The sequence below is a fragment of the Phyllobates terribilis genome, unplaced genomic scaffold (assembly GCF_046119375.1).
Source record: "Phyllobates terribilis strain yellow unplaced genomic scaffold, ASM4611937v1 Scaffold_13__5_contigs__length_258822181, whole genome shotgun sequence".
NCBI classification, from domain to species: domain Eukaryota; kingdom Metazoa; phylum Chordata; class Amphibia; order Anura; family Dendrobatidae; genus Phyllobates; species Phyllobates terribilis.
The window spans coordinates 129,807,600-129,827,215 of NW_027362773.1; the positions used below are offsets into that span (position 1 = coordinate 129,807,600).

At 47.6% G+C, this 19,616-nt stretch overlaps 1 protein-coding gene across 15 annotated transcripts in view; it reads right to left on the bottom strand.

Annotated features, from left to right (window-relative positions):
• Window positions 1-19,616, bottom strand: part of CDHR5 (cadherin related family member 5) — a 113,785-nt gene that overhangs the window by 22,616 nt on the left and 71,553 nt on the right. For 4 of the 15 annotated variants that reach the window (XM_073658648.1, XM_073658649.1, XM_073658650.1 and 1 more), the window contains 2 exons: window positions 15,850-15,916; window positions 849-1,820 (listed from right to left, as the gene is read on the bottom strand). In XM_073658648.1, coding sequence (XP_073514749.1) covers window positions 849-1,820; window positions 15,850-15,916 — 1,039 coding nt within the window. The remainder of the gene's footprint in view (window positions 1-848; window positions 1,821-15,849; window positions 15,917-19,616) is intronic. The other 11 variants (XM_073658655.1, XM_073658656.1, XM_073658654.1 and 8 more) reach the window with 6 other exon arrangements.

The following is a 19,616-nucleotide window of genomic DNA, read 5'->3' on the forward strand; positions in this document are numbered from 1 at the left end:
GATCTGATAACACCCATTTGGCGGTAACAAAAGTTAACTCATTAGGTGCCAGATAATTTGATTGCTAATATCTCCGCAACAGAGGCAAAATAATAATAATAATAATAATAATAATAATAATAATAAAAATGTTTTATTCTGCTTCTGCAGCCACTATTACATCCTGTGTCTGGTCTGGAAACTAGTTATTTTGATGATCTGTGCTTAGTTTTTGTATTTGTTTAGAGGTAATTTATATGGCTTAAGCACGAGGGATCATCCTATACAAATCAGTGGGACATACGCCAAAAGATTGGCATTTTGCAACAGGTTTCACTTCTCAAAGGTGGAAAAGTATAGTCTCATTTCTAATTGCGAGTTTGTGATTGATCACAATATTTAGGCTTGGAATAAAATGGGGAGATCACATAAGATCATCTACTTCTCCCATAGAAGTAGGGACAGAACTGTGGAATGGAGAAAGAGTGTGGTGCTTCTGAGTGGATGGAAACATCATAGCAGGCAGTGCCCATCTATTGTGGAACTCAGGAAAGAATAAATTGGCAATCAGAGATAGAGAATGGAAAGTGGGAAAACTGATGAGAAATATATCAGACAGGTGATGTTGTGATCAGAGATACATAGAAATCTGAAGCTAATTGTACAGTGCTCCGGACTGTGTTGTCACTACACAAATAAGGTTTATTACTGTACATGCATTCACAACGCCTCATTCTACTTATTAATCTGGAATGATACGGTTCGCTGTAATATGGTGTGTGATGTAGTATCCGTCATGCTTGAGCTAATAGAATAATGTGTAATGGTATTTGCAGTAATATAATCTGTTATGGTGGTTCTGGCAATACCTGGCGTTGGATTTTTAGTTGTACTGTCTGGCCCAGGTGCTGCAGTGATGCCATTACCAGTGGTAGAACTCCTTGTACCTGTGCTTTTCCCTGTTGTGGCAGGAGATTTAGTAATACCAGTTCCAGTAATGGCACGTTTTGTAGTCTGAGTATTCAGAGTTGTAGTTGTAGTGGTTCCTGTGCCAGGAGTGGTGCTTGTAGTTGTTCGAGTGTTGGGCGTTGTAGTTGTAGTGGTACCTGTCCCAGGAGTGGTGCTTCCAGTTGTCCGAGTATTGGAAGTTGTAGTTATAGTGGTACCTGTACCAGGAGTGGTGCTCGTGGTTGACTGAGTATTGGGCGTTGTAGCTGTAGTGGTACCTGTGCCAGGAGTGGTGCTTGTAGTTGTCCCAGTAGAAGGAGTTGTAGTTGTAGTGGTACCTGTCCCGGGAGTGGTGCTTGAAGTTGTCCCAGTAGAAGGAGTTGTAGTTGTAGTGATACCTGTCCCAGGAGTGGTGCTTGTAGTTGTCCCAGTAGAAGGCGTTGTAGTTGTAGTGGTACCTGTCCCAGGAGTGGTGCTTGTAGTTGTGCCAGTAGAAGGAGTTGTAGTTGTAGTGGTACCTGTCCCAGGAGTGGTGCTTGTAGTTGTGCCAGTAGAAGGAGTTGTAGTTGTAGTGGTACCTGTCCCAGGAGTGGTGCTTGTAGTTGTCCCAGTAGAGGGAGTTGTAGTTGTAGTGGTACCTGTCCCAGGAGTGGTGCTTGTAGTTGTCCCGGTAGAAGGAGTTGTAGCTGTAGTGGTACCTGTCCCAGGAGTGGTGCTTGTAGTTGTCCCAGTAGAAAGAGTTGTAGTTGTAGTGGTACCTGTCCCAGGAGTGGTGCTTGTAGTTGTCCCAGTAGAGGGAGTTGTGGTTGTAGTGGTACCTGTCCCAGGAGTGGTGCTTGTTGTTGTTCGTGTATTGGTAGAGGTAGGCCCAGTTGTGGTGGTAGTGGTGAGTGCTGTACAAAAAATAGAAATTACCATGTAATTATCATCAGAATGTCATTAAAATTATTATACTTTAGATCTTCAACATAACTTGAAATTGAACTTGCATAATATAACTTCCATTTTCAAAAGCATAAAAGAAAATTGTATCATCACCATCAGTCATCGTATGTCAAAAAGCCTCAACATTTTGCGACTTTTTGCACCTTGAGCTTAGCTATAATGTATGACAGAAATCTCATAGTTGGTGTAGATTTAATTTTTTTGGTGCATGGACAGAGCAAAGATGGACAAAATTTATTGAGATGCATGCAATTTATGATTGCATGTTTCATCACTTTCCACTAATGTTGAACATTTAGGCCACAGTTTAACTATCTAGGGTTAATCATATTACACGTGCAGCCATAACAGCTGTACAAAGACCTGCGATTCAAACATATGCTGATGCATCTGAATTTATCTAACTATGTAGAAAGGGTCCTTCCTGGCATCTGATCGTGTTCGCTAGATACTTTTAAACATTTAATTAATTTTCTTGTAGCAGATGTGTATCTAGGATTCAAACTTAAAATTCTAGCAATGAGACACACAATGCACTGTAAATTGTATGATAATTGTTCTGCCTAAAGATCTAAATGGTATTCTTCTTCTTTACTGGCATATTGTACTGGTACATAGAGATACAGCACTATATACCAGAACATCTCTATATGCTTCTACTTTAAAGGTAATAAAAAACCTTGAAAAGTAAAAATTTGATATTTTTTCCCATAAAGCTGCTGAAAAGTAATGGCACAAAACCAATTATAATAAACCCTTTTTATATACTTTCTACAATAAACATTTCAAGGAAATAACATAGATATACAAGTATATGTTATTACTTTAATTGCAATAAGTGTCCCAGTACAATCAACATATTCTTTTGAAGATATATAAAAAGTGCAAATAAAAATGGTGCAATGCTCTTTATTTTCTCCATTTAATTAATAAAAAAGGTTAATATAAATGACTTACATATATGTATAGTAAAATGGTGGTTAGAAAACTCCCATTCACCTTGCAAAAAAGCAAGGGCTCATATAGCATAGTTATAGTCATGGCTCTTATGACTATGGATGTGGAAAGGTGAAAACAAAAATATTCTTATGGGTCATTTGAACAAAAAACAAAATTTCCATCAGTAAAGAGGTAAATTATAAACTTTGTGACATGAAGCTAACTCTCTCCTTTGCAAGCTATGTTCACACATGATGGCCTTTTTTGGTGTTCTTTCCTGGTATTGCGTAATGTACAGTACAGACCAAAAGTTTTGACACACCTTCTCATTTAAAGATTTTTCTGTATTTTCATGACTTTGAAAATTGTACATTCACACTGAAGGCATCAAAACTATGAATTAACACGTGGAATTATATACTTAGCAAAAAAATGTGAAACAACTGAAAATATGTCTTATATTCTAGGTTCTTCAAAGTAGCCACCTTTTGCTTTGATGACTGCTTTGCACACTCTTGGCATTCTCTTGATGAGCTTCAAGAGGTAGTCACCAGAAATGGTTTTCACTTCACAGGTGTTCCCTGTCAGGTTTAATAAGTGGGATTTCTTGCCTTATAAATGGGGTTGGGACCATCAGTTGTGTTGTGCAGAACTCAGGGGGATACACAGCTGATAGTCCTACTGAATAGACTGTTAGAGTTTGTATTATGGCAAGAAAAAAGCAGCTAAGTAAAGAAAAAACGAGTGGCCATCATTACTTTAAGAAATGAAGGTCAGTCAGTCCGAAAAATTGGGCACACTTTGAAAGTGTCTCCAAGTGCAGTTGCAAAAACCATCAAGTGATACAAAGAAACTGGCTCACATGAGGACCGCCCCAGGAAAGGAAGACCAAGAGTCACCTCTGCTTCTGAGGATAAGTTTATCCGAGTCACCAGCCTCAGAAATCGCAGGTTAACAGCAGCTCAGATTAGAGACCAGGTCAATGGCACACAGAATTCTAGCAGCAGACACATCTCTACAACAATTGTTAAGAGGAGACTTTGTGCAGCAGGCCTTCATGGTAAAATAGCTGCTAGGAAACCACTGCTAAGGACAGGCAAAAGTAGAAGAGACTTGTTTGGGCTAAAGAACACAAGGAATGGACATTAGACCAGTGGAAATCTGTGCTTTGGTCTGATGTGTCCAAATTTGAGATCTTTGGTTCCAACCACCGTGTCTTTGTGCGATGCAGAAAAGGTGAACGGATGGACTCTACATGCCTGGTTCCCACCGTGAAGCATGGAGGAGGAGGTGTGATGGTGTGGGGGTGCTTTGCTGGTGACACTGATGTGGATTTATTCAAAATTGAAGGCATACTGAACCAGCGTGGATACCACAGCATCTTGCAGCGGCATGCTATTCCATCCGGTTTGCGTTTAGTTGGACCATCATTTATTTTTCAACAGGACAATGACCCCAAACACACCTCCAGGCTGTGTAAGGGCTATTTGACCAAGATGGAGAGTGATGGGGTGCTATGCTTGATGACCTGGCCTCCACAGTCACCAGACCTGAACCCAATCGAGATGGTATGGGGTGAGCTGGACCGCAGAGTGAAGGCAAAAGGGCCAACAAGTGCTAAACATCTCTGGGAACTCCTTCAAGATTGTTGGAAGACCATTTCCGGTGACTACCTCTTGAAGCTCATCAAGAGAATGCCAAGAGTGTGCAAAAAAGTCATCAAAGCAAAAGGTGGCTACTTTGAAGAACCTAGAATATAAGACATATTTTCAGTTTTTTCACACTTTTTTGTTAAGTATATAATTCCACATGTGTTAATTCATAGTTTTGATGCCTTCAGTGTGAATGTACAATTTTCATAGTCATGAAAATACAGAAAAATCTTTAAATGAGGTGTGTCCAAACTTTTAGTCTGTACTGTATATATTTGTGTCATGTGTTCCTTTGTGCACAATATTTGCATATGTCTTTACTATGTATATGTGTGTCATGTGTGTATGTGTATGTACACATCTTATACAGTATATGCTTCTGTGCATGTGTGCACATGTGCGTGTGTATATACTGTATGTGTGGGTAATGTGGACATTAAGTAAGGGAGGCCCAGAAAAACATCTTGCACAGGGCCCCCTTGCTGTCCCTGTTTGCCCATGTGCCAAACACTCCCCTATTTCGGAAACATATCAAAATCATGCTAACAAGATTAAAGAGGTTGTCTACTACTTTAACATTGATGACTTATCCTAAGGATAGGCCACCAATGCCTGATCGCTGGAGGTGCACCGTTTCTGAGCACTTCTGGCTAGCTCCAGAACAAAGAACAGCTGATCGGCGTGAGTGCCGGGTGTCGCACCCCCATGTCCAGGCATTGATGACCTATCCTTAGGATAGGTCATCAATATTAAAGTAGTGGACAACCTCTTTAAAATGAAACCCAGTTAATTTACACTAACTGTTAAGTGACACTAAGTATTATCAAAATGTTTTTGATGTGTGGGAGGAAACTGGAGTACTAGTGTGACACCCCAGGGGTCTGGTTGCCACAGTGATAGAGATATTACGTCTGAGAGCAGGTGGGAGGTCTCTTGGTCAGGGATCCTATGCATGCCACACCTCCTGCCCAGTCCTGGGAGGGGAAGAACTTCCCCTATATAAACCTAGGGCTGAGGCAGGGTGAGTGAGTAGAGAAGAAGTAGAGAAGAGAAGCAGCATAGGAAGAAACTACAGGAGCTCTGTAGGAGCAGTGCAACAAGGAGTCAGGGGCTGGCAGCTGCAGAGCTCGCCCTGACTGAGAAGATTTCTCACCGGACCCGGAGTCCGAGGCTGTGGGGACTAACTCCTATCCAGCAGCAGAAACCGACCGGCAGGGGATTGTAGGTCCTCTGGCCCAGAAACCCGAAGGCACGGTCACACGCGTGGGACCAGCACCGCCGTCGTGGAGCGGAAGCTACTAGAAGGCCCCGAGTCACCGGCCATACGGGTGAGCACCACACGGTACACTCAGGGACGTGGGCTACTTATACCCGCCTTTAGCAAGGTAGCCAGAAGAGTACAGTCAGTTTGGGAGGCCTACAACTCCGCCTGGCCAGGGGAGATCCCATCTGCTCAAGGACTGACCAGGCCCCAATCGCTAGCCAGTACTCCGGGAGGGTCTATCTTTGTCACCAGTAAAGACCCTGAACTACACCGTACCGTCTCCGAGTGGTTCCTGCTACCCCATCATCCACGTCGGCTGCCCTGAGGCCATACCCCTCCCGTTGGGGGTTATACTATCACGCTGCACAATCCTACCACCGGCCTCAGCGGTCTGCCCTGCAGCAGCAGCTCCTTAGCTGTACTCAACGGGTGGCGTAGTCGTCCAACATCTACCGCTGATACAGCGCCACTTAGTCTGACTCCCTGGGCACGGACCGGATCACCGCCACGAGACTACAACCCTCAAGAGATCCGGCTCCGGGTAAGCTCCCGCGTGCGCAACGCAGCGCAACACAGGCCCAGGGGCGCGTCAACTTTTGGCGTAGTCGGCAGGATCTCGTGCCCGCAACCACCGGGTACTGCGTGCCTGAAAAAGACTGTTCAAACTTACCTGTGGTGAAGATTCCCGCCATCCGGCGCCATCTTCAGCCTTCTTCCCGCCATACGTGGAGTTTTCCCGCCATTGGACGCCATCTTGAGGACGCCGCGCGGGAAGAAGAGGGGCGTGGACTCCGAAAGCGCGCGAGAACTGAAGCCCCGCCTCACGTCCGGACGTTGCGTAAGGTCCTGGAAGGAGCCCAGCAGACGCCGACGTCACAGGAGCGCGACGGAAGGTCCTCAACCCTGACGATCCACTGCGGAGCCGCGGCCTACGGAAGAGGATCATCGCAAGGTAGGCCACGGTCCACTAGGGGGGAGAAGGATGTCGGATACGGAGGAGAGCTTCACCGCTTCAACCCCCGCCAGCGCCACCGCTGTGGCGGTCATGCCTTTCACCATGCCCTATATCCCGGGGACAGCCTGGCTACCCCAGTACTCGGGGGAGTCACATACCCTGCATGACTTTAGAGAAAAGCTGGATAGTCTCTTCCAGGTGTACCCCCTCACAGAGAAGCAAAAAGTGAGCATCCTGGTGGCCCAATTAACCGGGGCAGCCCAAAGGGAGGTAAAGTCCTGGCCACCTGGGGGGAGGACTGTCGCAGGGATACTAACCCGGCTGAGGGACACCTTTGATACCCGCACCTCAGCCGAGATCAAGCTTAGATTCTACGGGTGCAAACAGCGGGCACATGAGAGTATAAGGGACTATGCCCTAAACCTACAAAAGGCCCTGAGAGCCATTAAGCAGACCGACCCTGACGGCGTGGGAGACGAGGACAGGCTGTTGACTGAACAATTTATAGAGGGTTTATATTGCATTGCCCACCGAACCCAGTTGCGTGCAATGGCCTTACAGGACCCTCATCTGGGATTTGCACAGTTCAAGGACAGAGCCATCCGGGTGCTTCGAGAACCGGCACCAGGTGGCGTTGTGACCCACAGACGCCCCACTACCACTTACCACCAGGAGGCGGCGCCCTTGTCGGCAGGGCCTGTGGGAGCTGATGCGCAGGCTTTGAACAATGACCCGGCTCCAGACCTGCACCATCAGGTCCAAGAGCTAGCTAAAAGCGTTGCTGCGCTAACCCGAACTGTGCAGTCTTTACAGGTTTCCACTCCAGGGAAGATCCAGCTGGCATCCGGACCGGAGGACATCCCGTGGCGTCGACCAAGGAGGACCCCACCGGCCAGAGGAAGACCCAGCGACCGATACAACGAGGACGGACGACCCATCTGCCGCCGCTGCAATCAACCCGGACATATGGCAAGGTACTGTCCTTTAAACTGGCACAACCTGGGGTAGAGGGCCAACCCCCAGGAAAAAGATCACCAGGCCCATCGAACTGGCGCGACAAATATGTGGGAGGACGTCCAGTCTTACCCGTGGTACTGGATGGCATTCCTATGAGTGCCCTGCTGGACACCGGGTCACAGGTCACCACCATCCCGTACGTGCTCTTCAAGCAGTACTGGAATGACTCGGATATCACCCGCTACCCTGACGACGACTTGAGTATCATCGCCAGCAATGGTCAGCCCGTGCCACAGATTGGATTTAAAGAGGTGACCATTAAAATCGGTAGAGTCGAATTGGCAGCACAGGGACTGATCATTGTAGACATTGACAAACACGAGAGTCACCCAAAGATAACTCTAGGAACTAATGTAATTGAAAATTGTCTTGCAGAGGTGATTTTCCTTTTACAGCAGGTTGCCAAGAACGCCAGCTCCGGCCAGCAGCGAGTGCTCCAGAAAGAGATCCGGGCACTGATGCGACGGCAACAGCTAGAACTCTCCGGTGGTGAGATTGGTAGCGTGCGAATGTGTGACCCTTTCCCTATTGCCATGCCCCCGAAAAGTGAAATGATGATTTGGTGCCGGGCAGCTATTGGTCTGAGAGGTAGAGATTACCAGGCAATGGTAGAACCAGTTTACTCAGACAGTAGGCCCACCATTTTGACAGCACGGGGGGTGGTCAATGTACGCCATGGGAGGGTGCCCGTTCGCATAATAAATATCGGAAAGAGGGAAGTGTACCTGCCCCGGTATGCCACGCTAGCCAAATTGTATACCATCAATCAAGATTCCATACAGTCCGTAGAACCCTTGCCTCCACCTTCCCCGGAGGAAGGTAACGGCTCTAAGAAAACGATGGAGGACTGGTGTCAGCAACTACATTTGGGTACTGACTCCACTCCCTCACACCAGAAACAGGGAGTCTATCGGGTGGTTCAAGAGTACGAGAGAGTGTTTAGTAAACACCCATTAGACTTCGGGCGAGTCAAGGGGGTAGAACACCACATCCCCACGGGAGACCATCCTCCCATAAAAGAGAGGTATCGACCCGTACCCCCTGCACACTACCAACATGCCAAGGGGATGCTTAGAGACATGAAGGAGGCTGGGGTGATCAGGGATAGCTGTAGCCCCTGGGCAGCTCCACTAGTCTTAGTCAAAAAGAAAGACAACACCATGAGGATGTGTGTAGATTACCGGAAAATCAACCGTATCATACACAAGGATGCGTACCCCTTACCAAGGATAGAGGAGTCTTTGGCTGCTTTAAGATCTGCTAACTTCTTCTCTACCTTGGATCTCACTAGTGGGTACTGGCAGGTTCCTGTAGCAGAGGCGGACCGGGAGAAGACCGCATTCACCACCCCGATGGGACTTAGCGAGTTTACCTGCATGCCGTTCGGACTCTGCAACGCACCAGGAACCTTCCAACGATTAATGGAGTGCTGTCTGGGCCACAGAAACTTTGAGACGGTCTTGTTGTACCTGGACGATGTCATCGTATATTCCAAGACGTATGAGGACCACCTGAAACACCTGGCGGAAGTGTTCGAAGCTCTGGCAAGCTACGGCCTAAAGGTGAAACCCTCCAAGTGTCACCTCCTGAAACCAAAGGTGCAGTACCTGGGACACGTGGTGAGCGCTGACGGAGTGGCTCCCGACCCTGATAAGATCACCGCAATTAAGGAATGGCCAAGTCCCTCCAGTGTAAAAGAAGTGCGGCAGTTCCTCGGGTTGGTAGGCTATTACCGCAGATTCATCCCCGGTTTCACCAAAAAGGCAGCTCCTATGCAGGACCTCCTGATAGGCCAGTCCCGGAAGGCCAAGAACCAGAAGCCACCCTTCAGATGGGAGAAGTTAGAATAAGAGTCCTTCCGCCAGCTGAAGATGGCCCTCACGGGGGATGAAATCCTGGCGTACCCTGATTACAGCCAGCCCTTTATCCTCTACACCGACGCAAGTAACATCGGGCTAGGAGCCGTGCTGTCCCAGATCCAGCAGGGGAAAGAACGAGTAATCGCTTACGCCAGCCGAAAACTGCGACCCACCGAGAGAAACCCTGAGAATTACAGCTCATTTAAGCTAGAGTTCCTGGCAGTGGTGTGGGCAGTCACCGAACGCTTTAAGCACTACCTCGCTTCTTCCCGGTTCATCGTGTACACGGATAACAACCCGTTGACACACCTGGACACGGCAAGACTCGGTGCCCTAGAGCAGAGATGGATGGCCCGTCTGTCCAACTACGAGTTCACAATCAAATACCGGGCAGGACGCTCCAATACCAACGCGGACGCCCTGTCCAGGATGCCAAACCTACCGGACGTAGGAGAAGATCCAGAGGGACTGGAAGAAGTTGAACTCCCCGCGTTCCACCGTCATGGGACTATCCAGTATTCCCATCGGGTAAGGAGTAAGCAAGCCGCTACGTTTAACCCCTTTCCTCACTACAACTGGGAGGAAACGCAAGACAGTAACCCTGCCGTCCGACTGGTGAAGGAGATGCTGACTCGGCCAGAGGCTCGCCTTGACCCAGACGCTCCGGAGGAAGCCAAGCAACTATGGGCTGAGAAGAGTCGACTGTTCCTTTACAAGGGGAAGTTGTGCCGCAGAATGGTTAACTCCCGGACGCATGAACTAATCTGGCAAGTAGTGGTGCCACGAAGAGACGCAGCCATGGTGATGGAGGCATACCACGACGGGGCTGGACACTTCGGATGGAAGAAGCTGGAGTTCCTGCTGCGCGAGCGGTTCCACTGGGTAGGCATGAGGGGAACCATCGAGAGGTGGTGCAGAGACTGTGGCCCGTGCAACCTAAGAAGGAAGGACCGTGCCAGCCAGAAGACTCCCCTGCAGTCCATCGTCACCCGGCAGCCGTTGGAACTGGTAGCCTTGGATCATGTAAAACTGACCCCAAGCAGAAGTGGCTACGTCTACGCACTAACCATCGTGGATCACTACTCCCGGTTCTTGGTTGTCGTCCCCGTCAAGGACTTAACAGCTCGAACAGCAGCTAGAGCCTTCCAGCAGCATTTCTGCCGTCCACACGGGTACCCGGACCAAGTGTTGACAGACCAGGGACCTGCCTTTGAAGCGGAGGTTTTCCAAGAATTCTGCACTCTGTATGGCTGCCGGAAGATAAGGACAACACCCTATCATCCGCAAACTAATGGACTTTGTGAGAAAATGAACCAGGTGGTAATGGATCTTCTGAAAACGTTGCCCCTGGAAGAACGCAGTCTGTGGCCTGAGAAGCTGCCCGATCTGGTGGACCTATACAACCACATCCCGGTAGGTTCCACCAACTGTACCCCGGCTTACCTAATGAGGGCAAGACCTGGTAAGTTACCTGTTGACCTGGAAATGGGAGTCCTGACACCCGAGGACACTTCACCAGAAGCAGACTGGGACACAGAGAGGCAGCAGCAGTACCGGAGAGTACAGGAGAGTGTGGAGCGAAGTCTCTGTCAGGCTAGGGAAAGACAAGAGAAAACTTACAACCAGTATGCTCCCGCTGTTCCCCTGGTACCCGGAGAGCAGGTCTTGAAGAGAAAAAGACGGCTCCACAAGTTGGACGACCAGTGGGAGAAGGACCCGTACACCGTACTGCCCTCAAGCCACGACAACCCAAAGGTCTGTACCATCAGTAAAGACGGAGGGGAAACCACGACCATTGTATCCCGGGATCACCTGAAGAAGTGTCCCGAACAGCTACGGAACCCTGAAGAGGAACAAGAAGACCCTCGACCCGTAGAGGAAAGGGAAGACATGGTTAGTACTGTGCTCGGAGACTTCCCTCGGTCTTGGACTCAAGTCAATGGCGCAGTTGTGGTACCCGTACTCACCTTCCTCCAACCAGCATCCCAAGCACCTACGGAGCGACAGGTAGAGCTGGAAGAGCAGCCGGTCCAGGAGGCAGAAGACTCCACACAAGCAGAACAGGAGGATCAACCCTCTGCTTATAGTGAGCCTGCCGTACCCCTAGTGAGCCAAGGAGCCGGTAGACAGCTGCCCAGTTTACCCTTGACAGCTCCTACACCCTGTAGTTCAGGGCTAGACAGTCAGCTCCGTAGGTCCACTAGGGCCACTAGAGGCCAGTTACCCGCACGTTGGAGGATTTGAAGTGTATAAATTGTTTTATTTGTGGTTACCTGTTTTTCTTGTTGCTTGTGTATAATTATGTGTTTCTAGTTGTTTATAGGAGTCTTTGGTGGATTTACCGGGAATCCTGTGTACATAGTTGGAGCGTAACCCAGGACGGACTAAAGACTGTTAAGGACTCGGGGCAGGACAGACCCCTACCTGGTTACGTCTCCCTGTTTTGGTGAAATGGACACCTTGTTTTTCTTCAAAAACTGCACCCGGTTGCGGACACGCCGTGACCATCTTTATGTGTTTTTCTTATTGTATTATTATGGTTTATACCTTGTTATGTTTTTCCAAAAATATGTTTAGTCCCGGAGTACTAAATTTCACTAGGGGGGGAATGTGACACCCCAGGGGTCTGGTTGCCACAGTGATAGAGATATTACGTCTGAGAGCAGGTGGGAGGTCTCTTGGTCAGGGATCCTATGCATGCCACACCTCCTGCCCAGTCCTGGGAGGGGAAGAACTTCCCCTATATAAACCTAGGGCTGAGGCAGGGTGAGTGAGTAGAGAAGAAGTAGAGAAGAGAAGCAGCATAGGAAGAAACTACAGGAGCTCTGTAGGAGCAGTGCAACAAGGAGTCAGGGGCTGGCAGCTGCAGAGCTCGCCCTGACTGAGAAGATTTCTCACCGGACCCGGAGTCCGAGGCTGTGGGGACTAACTCCTATCCAGCAGCAGAAACCGACCGGCAGGGGATTGCAGGTCCTCTGGCCCAGAAACCCGAAGGCACGGTCACACGCGTGGGACCAGCACCGCCGTCGTGGAGCGGAAGCTACTAGAAGGCCCCGAGTCACCGGCCATACGGGTGAGCACCACACGGTACACTCAGGGACGTGGGCTACTTATACCCGCCTCTAGCAAGGTAGCCAGAAGAGTACAGTCAGTTTGGGAGGCCTACAACTCCGCCTGGCCAGGGGAGATCCCATCTGCTCAAGGACTGACCAGGCCCCAATCGCTAGCCAGTACTCCGGGAGGGTCTATCTTTGTCACCAGTAAAGACCCTGAACTACACCGTACCGTCTCCGAGTGGTTCCTGCTACCCCCATCATCCACGTCGGCTGCCCTGAGGCCATACCCCTCCCGTTGGGGGTTATACTATCACGCTGCACAATCCTACCACCGGCCTCAGCGGTCTGCCCTGCAGCAGCAGCTCCTTAGCTGTACTCAACGGGTGGCGTAGTCGTCCAACATCTACCGCTGATACAGCGCCACTTAGTCTGACTCCCTGGGCACGGACCGGATCACCGCCACGAGACTACAACCCTCAAGAGATCCGGCTCCGGGTAAGCTCCCGCGTGCGCAACGCAGCGCGACACAGGCCCAGGGGCACGTCACTAGGATGAAACTCACAAAACATGGGAAGTAAATCCAAATTTTATGCAAAAGCACTGCTGGCCAACAATGCTAAACACTGAGCCCACATTACGAAACCATCATGTAGTTGCTGGCTTGTTTTTTTGTACATTTGCCAAGAACCTCTTGTTCTACCTTGTTGCAAAATATTCTATTGGTGTGAGATCTGGTTACTCTGCTGGCTACAAATACTTGACATGGACTAATAACAACACATTAACTATACCAATATAACACAAACCATTAAACATGTACAGTGGGCTAGGTATCAAGTTAACGTTTTCTGCATCAAGATATGTTGCATGGAGAGGGTCAAGTTAGAAAATGCTATATCAGTACAGGAGGAGGACATTCATACATGGTCAGCAACTATAGCAGCACAAGTTATGAAATGATTGGATAAGTAGACATCTACATCCATTTCTGGTGTGTTGAAAAAGGACCAGGAGATGGAGACCAGTAGGGACCAAGTAGGCATCATAATGGCAGCAGTAGGGAATTGAGGTTGAGTATTACTTCCTTTATTTTCGCTTTTCAAAAATATTTTTATCCCCATTGAGAATCTGTTTAGTACAATAAATTTCTGCCGCATAATGTACTTATTAATATTTAATAGATCTTAGATGTTTAAAGGAGCACCCCAGCCAGGCCTAACACTTTGTGCAGGGCATATAGGGGACGTGCATGGCACCATTATTTTGAAGGTGATGTTGTTCGCACCATGGAGTGCTTCAATAATGAGCCAGATTACACATGTACCTGATAACGTGGTCACTGAATGAACATTTTACACTATATTTCAATAACTTTGTGCAACCACACAGAAGAGAATTCTAGGCACAGAAGACAATTCTAGGCACAGAAGACAATGCTAGGCACAGAAGACAATGCTAGGCACAGAAGACAATGCTACGCACCGAAGACAAAGCTAGGCACCGAAGACAAAGCTAGGCACCGAAGACAAAGCTAGGCACCGAAGACAATGTTAGGCACAGAAGACAATGTTAGGCACAGAAGACAATGCTAGGCACAGAAGACAATGCTAGACACAGAAGACAAAGCTAGGCACCGAAGACAAAGATAGGCAGAGATGACAATGCTAGGTACAGAAAACAATGCTAGGCACAGAAGACAATGATAGACACAGAAGACAAAGCTAGGCACCGAAGACAAAGCTAGGCACCGAAGACAATGTTAGGCACAGAAACCAAAGCCAGGCACAGAAGACAATGCTAGGCACAGAAGACAATGCTAGGCACAGAAGTCAATGCTAGACACAGAAGACAAAGCTAGGCACCGAAGACAAAGCTAGGCACAGAAGACAAACCTAGGCAGAGAAGACAATGCTAGGCACAGAAGACAATGCTAGGCACAGAAGACAATGCTAGATACCGAAGACAAAGCTAGGCACCGAAGACAAAGCTAGGCACCGAAGACAAAGCTAGGCACAGAAGACAAACCTAGGCAGAGAAGACAATGCTAGGCACAGAAAACAATGCTAGGCACAGAAGACAATGCTAGGCACAGAAGACAATGCTAGACACAGAAGACAAAGTTAGGCAACGAATACAAAGCTAGGCACCGAAGACAATGTTAGGCACAGAAAACAAAGTCAGGCACAGAAGACAATGCTAGGCACAGAAGACAATGCTAGGCACAGAAGTCAATGCTAGACACAGAAGACAAAGCTAGGCACCGAAGACAAAACTAGGCACAGAAGACAAACCTAGACAGAGAAGACAATGCTAGGCACAGAAGACAATGCTAGGCACAGAAGACAATGCTAGACACAGAAGACAAAGCTAGGCACAGAAGACAATGCTAGGCACCGAAGACAAAGCTAGGCACAGAAGACAAAGCTTAGGCACAGAAGACGAAGCTAGGCACAGAAGACAATGCTAGTTACAGAGGACAATGCTTGCCACAGAAAACAAAGCTAGGCACAGAAGACAAAGCTAGGCACAGAAGAAAATGCTAGGCACAGAAGATAAAGCTAAGCACAGAAGACAATGTTAGGCACAGAAGACAATGCTAGGCACAGAAGAAAAATCTAGGCACAGAAGACAATGTTAGGCACAGAAAACAAAGCTAGGCACAGAAGGCAATGCTAGGCACAGAAGACAATGCTAGGCACAGGAGACAAAGCTAGGCACAGAAGACAAAGCTAGGCACAGAAGACAATGCTAGGCACAGAGGACAATGCTTGCCACAGAAGACAAATCTAGGCACGGAAGACAAAGCTAGGCACAGAAGACAATGCTAGGCACAGAAGACAAAGCTAAGCACAGAAGACAAATCTAGGCACAGAAGACAAAGCTAGGCACAGAAGACAATGCTAGGCACAGAAGACAAAGCTAGACACAGAAGGCAATGCTAGGCACAGAAGACAATGCTAGGCACAGAAGACAAAGCTAGGCACATAAGACAATGTTAGGCACAGAAGACAAAGCTAGGCACAAAAGACAATGCTAGGCACAGAAGACAATGCTAGGCACAGAAAACAATGCTAGGCAAAAAAGACAATGCTAGGCAAGGAAGAGAATGCTAGGCGCAGAAGGCAAAGCTAGGCAGAGAAGACAATGCTAGGCAGAGAAGACAATGCTAGGCAAAGAAGACAACGCTAGGCACAGGAGACAATGCTAGGCACAGAAGACAATACTAGGTACTTACCATTGGTGATCTCAATTGTAACATTGGCTGTCACGCTTTCAGATGATATGCTATCAGTAGCATTAACCTTTCAGAAAGACAAAACTGTATTTAGTGCAGTGCTGCAACAAAATAAATCCTGTACACTTTTACGCCAAACTAAAGGTCTGTTCACACTTCACACTCTAGGTGGTGTGCATGTATTCCATTTACTTGATGTAAGGCAACAAGAGTGTTTTGGCATCCATCTGGTCAAAATACATCAGTATGCCTTTTTTCAAGTACATAGTCTACTGTGCTTTTTTTCTACAGAGGTCCCCCCCCCCCAAGAAAAAAAAGTTTACATTTAGATATGCTTTTTAACATAAGAACAAATTTCAGCTGAGAGCAGAAATATCGCATAGATAACATTACTGTAACATTATTATACACAGAAATCCATCTTATATTAAGATAAAACATTCAGCATGAAGTAAGAGGCAGCAGTAAGTCACCATACACATTTGCCTTGTGTTTCGGTACTGCAAAGTCCCAGCCATCACCCACACAATGGTATCTAACAGCTGAGTATCAGGAAGTCTCCCAGAGCTGTCAAAATAGTGAGATAGCAGAGAGTCTCAACTTCAGCTGACTTCATTCTCCATTTTTTAAAGAGTCAAAGTTATTATGACTAAATTAGACTTTAGTTTATTTTTTTAGTTTTCATAATAATAAAAAGGTTTTAGATTTTGTTCTTCTCTTATTTCATGAAGTTTTCCAGAAGGTGATAGGTACTCTTTAAAGTTAATCTGTCACCATATTTCTATACAAGCTGCATGCATAATTAAATAGATCTATTAGACCTGATAAGGCAGGTGGGCTCACTTTGAAAAACTTTTGCAGAATGTATATGTAACATCCCTGGCGGCGTGCTGGCATGGCTTACCACCTCCCACCATGCAAAACCACCATGCAAAACTGCCTGCTGTCTCTCTTGTCTGATTGCTTAGGGCGGCGGCGCGGTTACTGCCTGATTCTTATAGTTACTGTGTGCACAGTCCTAATGCGTCCCCAGCCTATTGCTGTGAGTCACTGGATACTTAAACCCCCTCCTCCCAGTAGGAGGTGCCTGAGCAACACTTTCTTTCAGTGTGTTCTGTGCAAATGAGTTGCCAGGTCCTGTCCTGTATCTTGTCTGTTTCTGCCACCCTGGGGGCTGTATACCCAGGCCTGTTACCTGTATCTGTGACTTCTAGTCTGTTCTGCCACCCTGGGGGCTGTATACCCAGGCCCGTTACCTGTATCTGTAACTTCTAGTCTGTTTCCGCCACCCTGGGGGCTGAGTTCCCAGGTTCGTTCCTGTATCTTGTTCCTGGTTCAGTTCCTGTCTGAACAGTGTCCTAGCCCGTTACTTGTTTGTCTCTATGTCCGTACCTTCCCTTTTCCTGCAGTGTCTGAACCTGCACCTAACTCCAACTCATTGCCTCTGTACTTCTGTTTGTGAGTTTAGTGTCCACTCGCTACTTTATTGTAAGTACCTTGTGTGTATTTGCTCCGCTCTGCTTGTCTACCGCACTTGCGGGTTTTGCTCTGCTCTGCTTGTCTACTGCACCTGCGGGTTTTGCTCTGCTCTGCTTGTCTACCGCACCTGCGGGTTTTGCCCTGCCCTGCTTGTCTACCGCACCTGCGGGTTTTGCTCTGCTCTGCTTGTCTACCGCACCTGCGGGTTTTGCTCTGCTCTGCTTGTCTACCACACCTGCGGGTTTTGCTCTGCTCTGCTTGTCTACCGCACCTGCAGGTTTTGCTCTGCTCTGCTTGTCTACCGCACCTGCGGGTTTTGCCCTGCTCTGCTTGTCTACCACACCTGCGGGTTTTGCTCTGCTCTGCTTGTCTACCGCACCTGCAGGTTTTGCTCTGCTCTGCTTGTCTACCGCACCTGCGGGTTTTGCCCTGCTCTGCTTGTCTACCACACCTGTGGGTTTTGCTCTGCTCTGCTTGTCTACCGCACCTGCGGGTTTTGCTCTGCTCTGCTTGTCTACCGCACCTGCGGGTTTTGCTCTGCTTGTCTACCGCACCTGCGGGTTTTGCCCTGCTCTGCTTGTCTACCGCACCTGCGGCTCTGTTCCTGTATCCCAGTCTGTACTGGTCCCTATTCTGCCTGCGTTCCTATCTGCCAGTACCCACCTGTCTGCATACCAGCCGTGCCTGCCAGTACCCACCTGTCTGCATACCAGCCGTACCTGCCAGTACCCACCTGTCTGTATGCCAGCCTAACCTGCCTGTTCCTGCATTCCCCGGTGTGGGTCAACAGCTGTGACCAGGGTCTGACCTGGAGTAGCACTTGGTCCCTCTGCTCGGTTCCTCCCTGGTTCACGGAGTCGACTGAGCAGCCGTGCGACCTTGGTCGGACAGAGTTGATACTTAGTCACGCCCCTCCAGGCACTCCTCGGTTCATGGTCCAGTGGGATCACTAACCACGCTCACGCCAGTCAGTCCGGGCGTGTGTGTAACAGTATATACAATCATTTTTGAAAGTTCCCCTGCTTAATAATAAGCTCTAGCAGAACTCAAATATTTAATTTTTTTATTTTAGGATTAAACAGACATTTTGAAATGGACTATCAACGTTTATTCAGGTCGAAGAGAACTTTATAATAATGTATGCAATTTGTAGTAAAACATGGTGACAGCTACACGTTAAAGAGTACCTATCGCGATTTGGAAAAATTTAATGAAATAAAAGGAGACCAAAATATAAAACCTTTCTATTATTATAAAAAATAAAGTCTAATTTAGTGATAATAACACTGGCCCTTTAAAGTGAGTCTGTCACTGGGTTTTTGCTACCCGATCTGAGAGCAGCATGATGTTGGGGGCAGAGACCCTGAGTCCACTGATGTGTCACTCGTTAAGCTTCCTGCAGTCATTTTGATAAAATGTATTTTTCCTCTGTTGCAGAGCTAGCAGTTCTCTGAATGCTGAGCTTTGTATATCCCCACCCACACCACGGATTGATAGCTTACTGTTTACACTGTGCATAGGCAGAAAGATGCCAATCAGTTGTGAGTGAGAAGTTATACAGAGCTCATGAATATGCTTATCTTCCTGGTAGCAGGTTTAGTAGTTCTATAATGATAATCTGGTGCTGATAAAACAATGATTTTATTAAAATTCCACTATGCAACCGAGTAAGTGAAACATAGCTGGAATCCGGGTCTCTGTCTCTATATTATGCTTCTCTCAGATTAGCTGGCAAAAACCTGGTGACAGATTCCCTTTAAGAAATGGAGAGAAAAGTCAGCTGAAGTTGAGACTCTCTATTGTCTCACCATTTTGACTGCTCGGTGAGACTTCCTGATTCTCAGCTGTAATATACCACTGTGTTGATGATGGCTGGGACTGTGCAGCAGGGAAATACTGGGGAAATATGTGTGGCTGACGTACTGCTGCCTCTTACTTGAGGCATGCCAGTCTTCATGAATGGAGCAGCTGGAGTGAGGTGCACTTACAGTAATTCATAAAGAGGCTCACGCCACTTAATGAATTAGTTGCATCTTACAAGTGCCATGTGCCTCCGGTAGAAATGTTCAAAAGTGAAGGACTGGAGTACATTTCTGGCGTAAGAAACGCCCATATTGATGTAGTTGGCTGAGACTTGTGTGAAAACCCTGTAAGTCTCAAAATTTTATGCAATTTTGAGAAACTTAAAGGTGTTTTACACCAAAAAACTGTCATAAACACCTTCATAAATCAGGGCCGTTGACCTGGATGGCCTTTAAAAGTATGATTTTTCAGAAACAACTGCGGTG